General features: G+C 37.4%; 1 protein-coding gene across 1 annotated transcript; it reads left to right on the top strand.

Annotated features, from left to right (window-relative positions):
* Window positions 1-3,943: 3,943 nt before the first annotated feature.
* Window positions 3,944-11,981, top strand: mdh1ab (malate dehydrogenase 1Ab, NAD (soluble)). Its single transcript, XM_079248443.1, has 9 exons — window positions 3,944-3,966; window positions 4,515-4,613; window positions 5,053-5,149; window positions 7,978-8,153; window positions 8,461-8,583; window positions 8,662-8,838; window positions 9,011-9,124; window positions 11,421-11,510; window positions 11,715-11,981. Exons 1-9 carry the CDS (start codon window positions 3,964-3,966, stop codon window positions 11,835-11,837), a joined length of 1,002 nt encoding a protein of 333 aa, XP_079104569.1. The 5' UTR covers window positions 3,944-3,963; the 3' UTR covers window positions 11,838-11,981.
* The last annotated feature ends 2,686 nt before the right edge of the window (window positions 11,982-14,667 follow it).

Below are 14,667 nucleotides of genomic sequence, written 5' to 3'. Positions count from 1 at the left end.
TCTCTGAGGAATGTTTACAATAGCTTGTTGAATTTGCACCACCAATAATTAAGTTAGTTTTGAAGGTAAAATGGGTCCAAACTGGTACTAGCAGGGGTATCTAATAAGGCGACCAGTGGTATTATTAAGCTTAATATTAACAGTTTAACAAAAAATACATCAATAACCCAAAGACAGATTTAAAAATGAACACAAAATACTAGAAATATCTACTTTACGCTAAACACTGTATATTGACTTAATATTTATACATTCAGAGAGTGGACAAAAAGTTTCACAAAACAGACTGACATAGACTGTTTTGTCATATGAGGTAAACCAATATTTTTCAATTTAGCATCACACACCCCACAGTGTGACCACACAGCAATAGCATGCCACACACAGTTGTAAACACCTATTTGTCTAATACCAAAACCCATGAAAAACACAAGTATATGTCACACAGAGAGGTAGACTGATAACAAGAGCTGAGAGGAGCACTGCCAGGTTGCAGCAGCTGCTTCAAACAGCGATGAATGCAGCTATCAAACACAGGGCTTTTTGAAAAGAGATGGATCTGTGTAAGGCCCCTTTCAGTGACAGATGAGGACATGAAAACCAAGGCCACTTTTTTGGGTCCCACATTGGTTTACTGCAAAAACTTAAATTTTAAAAAAGTATAGCAAGATAAACAAAACAAAACTAAGCGGGCTTTAACATATTTTCCCCTCAGCGTGTGTAGCATCAGTCTTAGTTCAGAAAAACAATTGTTAACATGCTACTTTCTATGATCATCATGTAACTGATTAAAATTCCTGCCTGTTGATTCTAAGCGAAACATTAGGCAATTTAAAGCCATAAACCACCAAAATTTTCTGAACTTAAGGTCTTTTTTTCCATAAAATAGGCTTAGAGATTTAAAATAACAACTAGAAACAATGTTAATCAGTTTTATGTATACTCTGAAAGGAAAGCCAGCCATTCAACAGTGCTGGAGATAAAAGTGTTTAATTATGCACAGTCTTGTCTTAGAGGTATCTATAATATTGTATTAATTTGTGCAAACAAAACAGCAATAGAATAAGTGAGATGAAGAAACAGTTAACTCATATCTTGTCCACTTTCCCGGCCACCATATGTGCTTGTGGGATTGGCAGCTTTGGAAAAGGTGCCGAAATGGTTGTAGAGAACCCCCTACAATCCTGTCCTCAGAAAGGTGTGGAGGAGGGGAGTTTTAGACTAATTCACCATATAGTACTTTAGTTCACAAAAACACTAGCACTCTATCTTAAAAGTCAACCCTAAACTGATGTGATACATTAAATGTTGTAAAACATATCAATTTCAATTTTTATGTCTGAGCTATCTTGAATGACAAGACCCTGATCAAACCCTAAACAATGTCCCTATTCAGTCAATTCAAACCATTTTTTTTTTTTTTGCGTCACGTGTGACCTCTTAATTTTGATTGCTTTGTTGTTTTATATTCATGTTTGAGTTATAATCTAATGACGTTTGAAATAAACAATAAACAACAACAACAGTTAAAATTTGATTTAAATGATAATAAAATTTGGCCCAGTCTTCTAAACATCCAGTCAGCCAGTCATGTTATTCCAGAGTTAGATAGCAATCTGTCATGATTTGGTTTTTGCTGTGTCTTGGTGTCGGGTTTCCTGTTTTATTTTGTAGTTTTTCCTGTTTGGTTCTCTTGTTTGTTTGTTTTTTTTAGCTTTATTGATTCCCTGTTCATTAAGTTCACCTGATCTCGTTTTAATTCATTCAGTACACCTGTTTCTTGTTTGGTTCCCCAGTGTATTTATACCCCTCAGTTCAGTTCTTGGTTGCGTTAGTTAGTTTGGTGCTTTAGTCCTTTGGGTAACATTAAACTGCTTGGAATCTGTATACCTGTTCCCTTGTCTCTGCATTTGGGTCCACACCTTCACCATTCCCTCCGCCTGTCGTGACAGCAATCTGAAACCAGTGTAACCCCATTTCATCTACTGTTCAAAGTCATGTAATCAGTGCTTTAAGTGGGCCGGTATGCACTTTTAAATTCTATCCCTTTGCAGACCAGGACTATTTTTTACAGCGTATAGTGCATACCTGGACTTTTACCGGCTTTCTTCAGCAATCAGGGTACCCTCCTACGACTTCACCACATATTACAACTTATATTTGTTGATTTTAATAATAGATTTTTTTTTTTTAAAGTCACCTCAAAAGAAATGTATTGTTAAGACCGGTTTAGACGCACAACGCTTGCTGTAACCCACAACGTCACGCCGCATGTCACGTTCACTCGCTTCTGTGTTTACGTTGAAGGGGACATGCTTGGAATAAGAGGAAAGGCGGAGAAAAAAAAGAACTATTGTGGCTGTAATGTTACAAACTGGAGCAGAGTTGAGTGATGACAGTAGTACTACTTAACAGTTGTTTACTACACCAGAAAATGAAGGTCAGATGCTGCAAACTTAGTTTATGGCTGGTCAATATTTTGAGTTTTTGAAGATTATTTCTAGATTAAAAATATTATTGCTAAGTGGAATGAACCAGGCCTAATGCTGGGAAAAACATATTTCACAGAGAAAAAGTGTAATATTAATACACTGTTAAATGAGTGTGGTAATAAGCTAAATAAGTATGTAGAACTTTTTTTTGTTTTTAACCCTTTCATGCATAGTGGCCCTGTAGTGGGCACCTATTTACAAGCTTTTTTTTCTTGCATATTCGTGAAAGAGGAGAGTATTTTTTTGTAAATAAACCTCTTTAGTGTTTTTTTTTGTTTGTTTTTATGTTTTTTTTTTTTTTACAAAAATGTGAAAAATGTTGCAATATATTATTTATTCATGCATGAAAAGGTTAATGAACTTTAAGTTTATGTATTTACTTGTCAGTGTTATTTTTAATGTCCAGCAATGAGGCTTGAAGTTAATGAAAGTGTCTCCATGGCACTTTGAATTTGGCAAATGTGGATTTGATTTAGAACTTGCTGTTTGTTTTTTGTCATATCTGTGCTATAAAACTATTAATCTATAGATCAATTTATAGATCTACATATAAGTATCACCCATGCTTTTGTCCCATATTTGCATTACAAACTGATAGCAAGTCATTAAGGGAGTACCACCACTTATTTTGTTCCACTTAAAGCACTGAATGTAATGATACTGTGATAAGGACCTGAAATATTGATGCTTTTTTAATGCTGGGGTTTGTCTACTGTCCATGCAACTACAAACCATATACTAGGAAGAAACATACAATCACAAATGAATGCACTAAACACAAATAACTTAACATGCAAAGTGTTTCGGATTAACATATACAGTAAAGAAAATGGGAAAGAAAGCGATAAGATGGTAAAAGTCATGATCTTACCTTATCTATCTCATTGGTGAGCGAATCAGCCAGATTTATTTAACCTGGTATCACAGTTAGTTTGGTTAGGATACAGCTAGTTAGCTTAGCTTAAACTAAACAAACCTGCTTTTCACTGAAGACGTTTGTATTTAGACAGTTTAGTCTCATACGAACAACTCCGATTAAAGCACTAGTTCACCTTATTCTTACTGCACGCGCCCGTATTCCGTCAATCTTTATGACAACTAGTTGAGTAAAACTAGATGCTACTAGCTAGCTGGTTAGCCTTGCTGCAGTCAGGTCGCTAAGCAACCACAAGCGGTGACTTGTGGGCTAATGCTAACGACCTAGCTTTTTAGCGACGTCTTAAGGGCAAACTTGTTCGCTCTATACCAACATTATATAGGAGCCCCTTCGCGGCATAGATATGTGCATAAAAAATGTTTTTTTGATAAACAAACTGCTGAATTATTAGCACTTTTCCATAAAGAACTACAACCGTGATGGTAAAACTACAATCTGCCGTGTGGCGATTGCAAGTGTCGTAAAAAAGTTAGGACTTAAATAGGAGTGACCTCCGGCTTGAGCCAGAAGTGGGGGAGGACAGGTCGAGTCAACATGGTGAGTAAAGCAAGCCACTGCACAAACTGTGTGTTATATTCCTTTCAAATGTGTTTTAATAGGTCATGTTACACCAGTTGGTCAAAATAAAAGCCCACAAAGTTGAGAGAAGTTCGTCAAATTGAACTTTGTATATTAATTTAGTGATTTACGGATTGATTTATTCTGAGTAAAAAATGTTGTGCTGGTCTCCATAAAAAGCTTTATTATTAATATTATTATTATTATTATTATTATCATCATAACGCTTTATTTTTATTGACCTATTCTATTACTTGTTGATTTAAGTGTGTGAATGAATAGTAAAGATGGCGATGAACTTGATAACCTAAGCATAACCTGCTTTTGTTATGTAACAGTGTGTTATTAATGGATGGCATAAATTCTATTTTTGAACTGACCCCCTGCTCTAGTAAATCCTGTTGACCATGTTTCTCACACCCAGCCCACGTGTACTGCATAATTTTACTGCTACTGTCATACTTGTACTCAGTGAAATCAATATTAATAGTACTAACAGCTGTCTTTATTTGCTTCTTATCTTGCAGTCTGAGCCTATTAGAGTTCTGGTGACTGGCGCTGCAGGGCAGATTGCATATTCCCTGTTGTTCAGCATTGCCAAGGGAGATGTCTTTGGCAAAGATCAGGTAAAGAAGGGCTTTGTCTTACTCTTAAAACACACTCTTTCCTGATCTTATTAGGAAGTGTAAAGGCTGTGCACAGGGCAAATGAAACATACCGACAGCCACCCGTAAGCAGCTGGGAATGTCATGAATCTTCCATGCCATATCTGGGGGGACAACGCTGAAGACGTTTACCCCTGTGGGAGCTGATCAGATTGCACTTGCTTGTTGTCTATGTGGCCTCGGACGAGCCAGAAGTGTCCTTGAAGTTCAGGAAGTGGATCTTGTGCCAAGAGTCTTAGTCCATCTTTAAAACCACTTGATCCACTTGGCCCATGCTGTTGTCAGTGAGCCTTATGTCTTAGGCCTTTCACACGCAGCCTCAGAGACAACCATGTTTCTCACTGCCACAATTTTATAAATCATTATCCATCATCATACATGCTTTCCTCTTTCCTCCCAGCCAATCATTTTGCTCCTTTTGGACATAACGCCAATGTTGCCAGTTCTGGAAGGCGTTGTCATGGAACTGCAGGACTGTGCCCTCCCACTTCTGAAAGGTAAACATTTTAATGTGTTAAAGTAGCTGATGTAATAACAATGTTATCACATATAACTAATTTAATACAAACATCTTTTTTTTTTTTTTTTTTTAGTAAAAGCTCTTTAAACTAATTGGTTTTATTTTCTACTCCTATAAAACAAACAATTTTACACTCACCATCTGCAGTCCTACACATAATTCACCTTTTTAATGTTCAACCCTCTAAACTTTCCTGAATACACAACCTGGAGCTGAATAACAAGATTTAAATCATTTTCTTGCACATTATAACCTGTTTATGATTAATTTTGTTGCCAGTTTGTGGCTCTGAATTTGTTTGGGTCACACTCACTGTGGGAGTTGATGTCTTATTACTTTCATGCCATCGTGTTTCATAAAATTATCCTGGAGTGCTTAGTCTACATACATACCATGTGCATGTATTCTATGCATGTTTAATCTCACAGAGTTAGATATAACTAATCATCATACATGCATCACAGTTGGACACATGCTAATTTGCTAATATAAATGGTTATAAAGAGAAGTCACAGCAGTTTATTTGAAGCTCAGTTGAAAATCCTTTTTCTTAAAGGTGGAGTATGTAAGATTTTCAGTATTTAAAAAAACAAAACAAAACAAAACAAAAAAAAAAACTACAATCATAATTAGATAGCCTTTTTAAACATGTAGGTTCCAGTCTGTCCATATTTGATGTGTTATTAAATTACAAGTTTAATTAATGACAAAGACCCTTCTTAAATGTTTGCCTACCAGTAAAAAAAAAGTGCTTTTTGTCATTTGTCATTAATTAAACTTGTAATTTTATAACACATCAAACATGAACAGACTGGAACCTACATGTTCAAAAAACTTTCTAATTATGATTGTAGTTATTTTATTAGTTAATTCATTTTGAAAATATTGAAAATCTTACATACTCTACCTTTAAGGTGCAGACATGGTTCTGTGGATTGAACTGCAGGTTTTCTCTTTTCTGATCAGCTGATATGAATAAAGAAGTTTTATTTTAATTCATAATTAACTCTGAATAAAGCTTCATACATTTTTAAACATCTCAGAGATGTGTTTCCCTGCCGTTTGGAGCTCATAGAAGCTGTTGTTCAGTTATATTGGTGCTAGAAGTTTTATTTTCTTTCATTCAGAAATGTTTATAAGTTTTTTCTTTTTACTTTAGAAACTTTCTAGAAGGAATTCTCTTTTTTGAGGCACTTGACCTTCCGTTTTAATTTTCTTTTTGCTGTCATCGGAGTCGTGAGGCGCCATTACGTGCCATCTCCATTGTGACCTGGAATTTTTCCTATGAAATGGTGCCGTCCCTGGTTTTGTTTTGACAGGGGCTGTGAGAGGCCCCAGTATTAACCAGCTACGGTGCAAAGACAGAGGATGGAGATGGGCCCGGCCTCATACAATACCAGCTGGGGAAGAGATACGTTCAAAGTTCAGAGTCAAACACGGACAACTTTAATAATCCCAACATCCAGTTCATTTGTAGCTTTTCGGTTCATATGTTCACGTCTTTAAAAAAGACCAACGGAAGAATTTCGTGTGTGTGTGTTTGTTGGATGGAGGAAAACGCAGCTAGGTTAAAATGAATTAAAAGGACAGGTGTTGCCGTGAATGTTAGGTACACGGCGGACGTTCAAGACTTTACTCGTGTACTTTTTTTTTTTTTGTCTTGTCTTGTCCAGTATTTAAGCAGCAGAATGATGGTCTGGATGCTGTGTTCTGCTGAGCAAATTTACTTTGCCAAGGGGAGCATTACTGGTATGATGATCCCCTTGATTTTCTGGATTCTTATTTTATTTCTTTGTTTATTTTGTATGATTTTAATTAGGAGTGTCATGATTCTCCCAATCCTAAATTTGATTTGGTTTTCGATTTTAGGGTCACGATTCGACACTCGATATTTTCCTCTTTTTCTTAGAGCACAGAGACCTCTGACATTTTTAGACTTGTCTTGTCTATGATAATTTGTTTTCATTAACTTTTGTACAGCAAGTCTTATGTCAAAAGATGGGCTACATTTAAGTGATGCAGTTTTCATTATTCTTGTAAAATGTATCACATTAGACACTTATGGTCAACTTTGAAATTAATTTATTTACAATATAAATATATAAAAATAACAATCTTGTCCTCAGTCAAGTTAAAAACAAACAACAAAATAACAATAATAACAAAAATGAGAAGTCACAGAGGGTGACTGTGGTCTGCTGCTATAAATAGCCCTATAGCGTTAGTTACAGCTTTCGCACGAGCTGAGGTCTGAATCTCAGTCGTCGATCCTCTCTTTCATTGAAATGTTCGAGATCATGACGTAATTTCGATCGATTACGATTAAACATCAAAATCGTGACACCCCTAATTGTTATACAGAGTTTCTACTGCTGGACCAGACTGGAGAAGATAGGAGCGACAGGAAGACAAAAGGAAAGAGAAAGAAAACACCTCAGAGAGAGAGAGAGAGGAAAAGGGAGAGATAGATGCTCCTGTACTTTGAAAGGAAGTGTGTGAACAGGTTTTGGTCACAAATCCTAACTGAGAACTTGTCTCTGTATCAGAGTGATGACCCCGCTGAAAAACGGCAACACCGCTTACCCAAGGCTTCATTTTGAACATACATTTCTGGCTTTATTTTATCCAAATGTATTTGTAAAAAATTAGCAGCCTAGAGTTTTGCATCAGTTTTTCTCGTCATTCCCTCCTTTGTGGACCAAACTATTTAAAACTGGGCAACAAAAAAGCATCTCGAGCTTTTACTGTTAAAAAGTTAGAAGAGAAAGCAACAAGCCAGAAGTGATTAGTTTTCTTCCTCCACAGAGATCATCCCTACTGATAAGGAGGAGGTGGGCTTCAAAGACCTGGATGCAGCCATCCTGGTGGGCTCCATGCCCAGAAAGGATGGGATGGAGAGGAAGGACCTGCTCAAAGCTAACGTGGCCATCTTTAAGAGCCAAGGAGCCGCTCTGGATAAGTACGCCAAGAAGTCTGTCAAGGTAATGATACGCATATTTTCCTGTCTGGTTTAAAAAGTATTTTGTTTCTAGACAAGTTGCATGAGTCATATTTTTCCTCATAAGTTGTAGAAATACTTCCCAAAGTTGAATGTTGTTTTTGCTAATGTTGACCCACTGCTGTATTTTACAAAACTGAGATTTCATTTCGCAGCGGTTTCACTTAATGAAATAAAGTTTTACTTTATAAATTTTACTGATATTATGGCTCAGTTAATACCTTGATGAATTTACAATGCAATATATCATATAAGCCTCCACCATATTGTTTGTATGTGTGCGTTTACAGGTGCTGGTTGTGGGAAACCCTGCCAACACCAACTGTCTGATTGCAGCCAAGTCTGCTCCCTCCATCCCCAAAGAGAACTTCTCCTGCCTCACCCGTCTGGACCACAACAGGGCTTGCTCTCAGGTTCAGTTTCAGCTCTGCTCACGCTGCACATTCAGACTTTCAGCAGCTAGAAGCCTGAATTTTCTCTCGGCCCTGCAGGTGGCAATGCGTTGTGGTGTTCCTGCCACTCATGTGAAGAATGTGATCATCTGGGGCAACCACTCGTCGACCCAGTACCCGGACGTGCACCACTGTGTGGTCAACATGTCTGGCAGTGAGCTCGCCTGCTTTGATACAGTGAAGGATGATAGTTGGCTCAAAGGAGATTTCATAGCTGTGAGTTGATTATTGTTGTGTAAATGCAAAGTGATGCCTTTTAAACTACAGGAGATCCTGCATGGAATAAAACTATGTTGCATTTTCTAAAATGTTAAGCAAAGCAAGCAGTTAAATCTGTGTGACAAAGTCACACTTTTTTAATCTAATGGTCTCCGTTTGTTTCTTCCAGACGGTGCAACAAAGAGGCGCTGCAGTCATTAAGGCCCGCAAGCTGTCCAGCGCCATGTCTGCAGCCAAGGCCATCTGCGACCACATGAGGGACCTCTGGTTAGGCACCACATCGGTAAACAACTTCTTCTATTCTGGTATAACTTGGATGTAGAACAGAATAGAATAGAACAGAATAGGATAGAATATACGGATGTTTACCTGTTGCTCTGTTTCAGACTTGAAGTAGCTCCCCAAGATGCTGCTTCCTCACAGCCAGATGTTTGGGTTTTCATTACACTTTGGGGGTGTGTATGGTTATGGTTTGGGTGGGAGTGGCGAGGTTGGTCAGTGTATGTTCTGTGTGTGTGTGCGCATGGGTGTATTTGCGAGGGTGAGACTATAATCGTATGTTTTTACAGATTTAATGGTTTTATTCTTGGATGTGTTTTAATGCGTCGCAGCTGTTTTTATGTTAAACACTTAGGGATAGTTTTTGAATGAAAAGTGCTTTATAATGAAATTTCATTTAATTTATGATGTTAGGCTCACAAAATCCTTACTTTTCAGATTTTTGTGAGTATAATAAGAACATTTTGGAAAAAAGTATCTTTTCTGGGTCTCCTATCATCTTTGGTACGAGCAGACCTTTACAGTGACTTGCTTGTTTATAAAGGTGGCCAACAGCAGCATTTCTGTTGATTCTGTTCTGCTTCTTCTACATCAGGGATCCTTAATCCTGGTCCTCAAAGACTGGACCTGCAGGTTTCACAAGCGTCCCAGCTGCAACACACCTGATGCAAATCAATGTGTATTTAGCAGACGTATGCAGAGCTTGTCTGAGTCTGGTGTGTTGCAGCAGGGACACCAGGAAAACCTGCAGGACACTGGGTCTTAAAGACCAGGATTGACAAACCCTGCATCATCATCATGACATTGATCTTCTTCACATCTGTTCTTCGCTCGTGTCTTCCTGCTTCAGCAGAACCGACTGAAGGATGAAAATAATCAGAAAACTGTGACTGATCAATGGAAAACTTAAACAGCTGAGCTGTTCTGCGTTTGCATGAACAGGCAGTGCTTACATGAAGTTTTTTATGGTCCAGAATCTGAATCACAATTCTCCCTAAAGATTTAGTCGAGATCCTGTAAAGTTGTAGTGGGTCGGCCCTTTTTAGCTAAACACACTGCGACAACTTTAACAAGGAGGCTAGCATTGGTTAGCATCACCAGTCCAGCTGTTTTATGCTGTTAACCTGCAGCTTCACTGCTCACAAGCTGCTGTTGAGAACATTTGAAGAGGTTGGTCTCTCACATTTATGAAATGAAATGAAAAATACTTTATTTTTATTTAAATTTTTATTGTCTTTATTATTTATTTATTTATTTATTATTATTATTTGTTTTTGTTATTATTATTATTATTTATTTATTGTTTATTTATTATATTATTGTTTACTTTATCTTTATTATTTATTATTATTATTATTATTATTATTATTATTATTTGTTATTGTTGTTATTCATTTATTTTTGTTTGTTTATTTATTATATTGTTTACTTTATCTTTATTATTTATTTATTATTATCATTAGTAGTTTTTTTTATTTTATTTTATTTAATATATTATTACTTGATCATTATTATTTATTGATTTGTGTTATAAATCTATGGAAAATGAATCAGCAATCCTTCCATTTGTATTGAAGTAAGTGCATAAAAACAGCAGCTGTTCGTGGATGTGGCCAATGTGTGTAATACGAGAGAGAGATGAGCAAGAAAGTTTTGGACAAATCAATGTTCTGCAATACAGTGAGGTTTTATCATTTGGGGTTTAAAAGAATGAGATGAGTATTTGTCTGTCAGTGTTTATCTGGTGGTAGCTGGGATACTCTCCAGCCTCCCTGCAAGCTTTAACTGGACTAAGTGGTGTAGACAAAGAGCATCAGGCTGTTAATGTGACGTTGCTGTATGAAAAATACCTGCTTGATCACCAAACATACCACGGCAACTCACCAGATTAAAGGCTGTCTGGCTAATTATAAGATGTAAGCAGCTGTAATACTCATAACTTGTTGACAATAATTAAATGCATCCATGTTGCCTACCTAATAGCAGCCTTGTGGTAGAGAATTAGCCCAGTATTGTGCGTAAGAGAGGAGTTATCATAGAGAGAACTCTGACTGTAGATGCTAATTGTAGATATAAAAAAATCAGGAATTTCACTCTAAAAATAAAAGCATGGAAGCACATTTCTGTAAGTTTTGGTCCAGAATCCATTCAGACTTTGCTGTTTTTGGATCAGGGAGTTTGATGCTAAACAATGAAACTGACTTGAGCTTCTAACAGGTTGTAGAAGCTGGATGTGCAATAATAAACGACTTAAAGCAGCATAATTCTAACCTCCATTGCTGTTTTCCATTTTTTTTAAGGGTGAGTTCACCTCTATGGGTGTTTACTCCACTGGAAACTCTTATGGAATCCCAGAGGACCTCATCTACTCATTCCCTGTCCAGATCAAGGTAGCACTGATCTAATCTTGTTTTCAGTCCACCACCAGCCTGTACTCTGTTCATTCCAGCTTATAGTTGGCAATAAAATACAGTTCTTGATCTCAGAGTGTAAAGATTTACTTTAAGAACTTAAATTGAATAATAAAAGATGAAAACTGAAGAATAGACTAGTTTTTTAGTCAGAATACAAATGAAGGAGATTTCGTTCTTCAGGACAAGAGCTGGAAGATCGTGGACGGTTTGGCCATCAACGACTTTTCCCGAGGGAAAATGGACGTTACAGCAGCAGAACTGATGGAGGAGAGGGACACAGCGGTGGCTTTCCTGGGTGTATGACTCTCACCTGGGTCACCACTCCAGCACAGAGACGGCTCCGTAACTCCAGATGCACGCCTGTGATCAACGCTCCATCGGCGCTCGCATTGCTGTCTGTGGCTACGTCAGAGAGAGAGAGCGAACCAGTTTTTATGTGTAAAGATGGGTTTGTATTTGTGCATTGAACTGGCTTGGAGCCAAACATATTCTGTGATGTAGATAAAAAAATGTGTTGTTAGTTTGGCTACAAGTGATCGGACGGGATTAGTCTCTTGTTCAGTAGACAGCAGCACATCATGACCCATAACTCCACCAAGTAGCTCACAGCTCTGGGAGACCACCTTATTGCAGCTACTCTAAAAAACTGTTCAGAGGGTGGGTGAATGGATGATTGTTACATATAGTCACTGATGCACTAAGTTCTCGAACACTGGAATGGATAACTTAATAAAATAATAAACCATGTGGTTGTTTCTTGTTTATAAATGTCTATACGTTTAAAAAAAAGAGAGAGAAGAGAATTTGAAGATGGATGTTAAGTCTCATTTCTTGTTTTTTGTTTCATAACTTATGTTGGATGAGTCAGTGGTACGTCTGCATGTCTGTCCTTCCAGTTAAATCATGCAAGTAAAGAGATTCTGACAGTGATCCACTAAAACTAAATTAACTGGGCAAATATCTTTTTTGTGTGTAATTTTGTCTTTGACTTTCAGAGGATCTACACTGACAAACAAACCTGCAATTTCATCTACAAAGACAGATTAAGGGTATGACATTTAAAAAAAAAAAGAAATGAACCAATGTCACTGGAAATGGTGTAATTTATTTACACATTGGACTGCAAAGATTCTTATCCAGACAAAATCTTGCTACCAGCTGTAGTCTTCTATCTGTGCAGAGTACTTATTATACCACTGACTCACAATCTCATTTGCAACACTCAGATGTTGTGTAAAACTACTAAAATAACTACAAATCTGTTATGAACCACAGAATCGCACAAAGTCTAAGTTTATTTTTCCTCTTTCTAAATATGTGCTATTATTATTTAATTTCTTCTGGTAATAAAAGCAGGACCACATGCAGCACTGTGTTCCAGCACTCTGCACAAACTAATTTTTCTTAGTTGCATGACATATCAGATGCTTTCAGAGGTCAGGTCTGGCTACCTAATCATCACAAATGTGCAAATAACCCAGAACTCCAACCCATAACTACCAACCATGTGCAAATAAGTCCCTCTGAGTCCAAACTATCTGCTGACTGAAAAAACAAAATTAAGTTTTGGTTTTTGAGTTGAAATGAGTTTTCACTTCACACAAGACCATTTTGAATCCAGAGAGACTGGGAGCTTTTCTTGATCTTGTTTATTTTTGTAATTTCTTTTCAGGTAGCAGCAGCAAACTGTTGATTCCCACCCTAGAGATGTCTGTTTTTAATGCTCAGCTCCCTTATTGCTTCAATTTTACAACAAATCTGTGACGGTTTTTGTCTTTTTTCCCTTTTAAAACACATCTATGAAAAAATCTTCAAATTTGTAATCGCTTTCATGGTCAGTAAGTGATCAAAATCTATTATTGACCTGCTGCAAGTAGCTGAAATGTTTCATGAAGTCTTTCCTCTACACACAACTTTTTCAGTCTTTAGTGGATGTTTGCCCCAATCTTTTTAATATAGTTGATGTATGAAATAGCCACAATAGCTCAGTTGTATATCTTTTTATCCATGAGTTTAACTCTTTTTCCAAATTTCCTCCTTTTCCCCAGAAATAAGGCTGTAAAAGCTCCTGAACTACATTATAGAGTTTTACCACATGGGGGCAATACGCCTGCATTTTTAAAGCCAGCTGCATCTGGATTGATTATGTAAGAACTATAGTACCAATAATAAAATTCACAATGTGTCATCGCTGATAAACACTGTCAATAAAGGGGTCAAATCCACTATGAAATTTATCAGTATTGTGTTGTGTAAACATGGTGAATCCGAAGCATACATTGAAATTAGAAATTAAAGAAAATTAACCGCCATTAAATCATGAAGTTAGAAAAAATAAGTATGTAAAATATGTCTAAAGTTAGTTGGAAAGACTATCTGACTGAGATGTTTGTGCAAAATTTCAATTACTTTCAACCAGGAAGTATGAGACACTAAATGCAGCACGTCGCATAAATCTATTGGTCTGCCACGTCTACGTCACGGCCAAGACGCTTTCTGATTGGCTGCTATCCTCCTCCATGGTTCCCATTTGTCCTTGCTTGGAATGGCACTGTCTTGTAAAATACCTGGAAACTAACTGATCCACCTTTTTTTTTTTTTTTTTTTTTTTTTTTTTAACGTTTTTCTACTCGCTATTGTGTAATTAAGTGATTTTGAAAGGAGGCAGCTGCGCATTGTTTTAAGGCGACCACCTGCATATTATATATGTGCACCTCCTCCGTCTCCTCTGCGGTGTTGCTGTGGTCCCTCAAAACCTGCAGGACCAGGCCGACCCCTCGACTTTCCCACAGCCAGCATCCTACAGTAAAACAGTAAGAAAGAAGTAAAAAAAATGCATTGTGTTTAAGTTTTCTGTATTGCTCCGTTTTGTCCGCAAACATGCAGCGAAGTGGCGCAGAGTCGCTTCCTCTGCTTCGCTGGTTTCTTCCGCATGCTGTTGAGGGAACAGACATGGTTTTGAGTTGTCCTACTAATACCGATCAGGGATCCTAGAGGACAGACTGTCCATCCATCCATCATTTTCTCCCCTCAGCCCCATAAGTCCCCCCCCTTGGAGGCAGGACATGTGGACGCAGTCCGCAATCTGCATCTGACAGATTGCGGACAGATTGCTTAATAATTGACAGGATTT

Source organism: Telmatherina bonti (assembly GCF_933228915.1).
Source record: "Telmatherina bonti genome assembly, chromosome: 11".
In the NCBI taxonomy this organism is placed as follows: Eukaryota; Metazoa; Chordata; class Actinopteri; order Atheriniformes; family Telmatherinidae; genus Telmatherina; species Telmatherina bonti.
The sequence above is the reverse complement of the archived record's forward strand: the minus strand, read 5'-3'. Positions and strand labels throughout refer to the sequence as shown.

Excerpts from the sequence above, each read along its gene's own strand:
- mdh1ab (XM_079248443.1), top strand. Across the intron at positions 5,150-7,977 it reads TGCCCTCCCACTTCTGAAAG|AGATCATCCCTACTGATAAG; the intron begins GTAAACATTTTA and ends CTTCCTCCACAG. Across the intron at positions 11,511-11,714 it reads CATTCCCTGTCCAGATCAAG|GACAAGAGCTGGAAGATCGT; the intron begins GTAGCACTGATC and ends TTCGTTCTTCAG.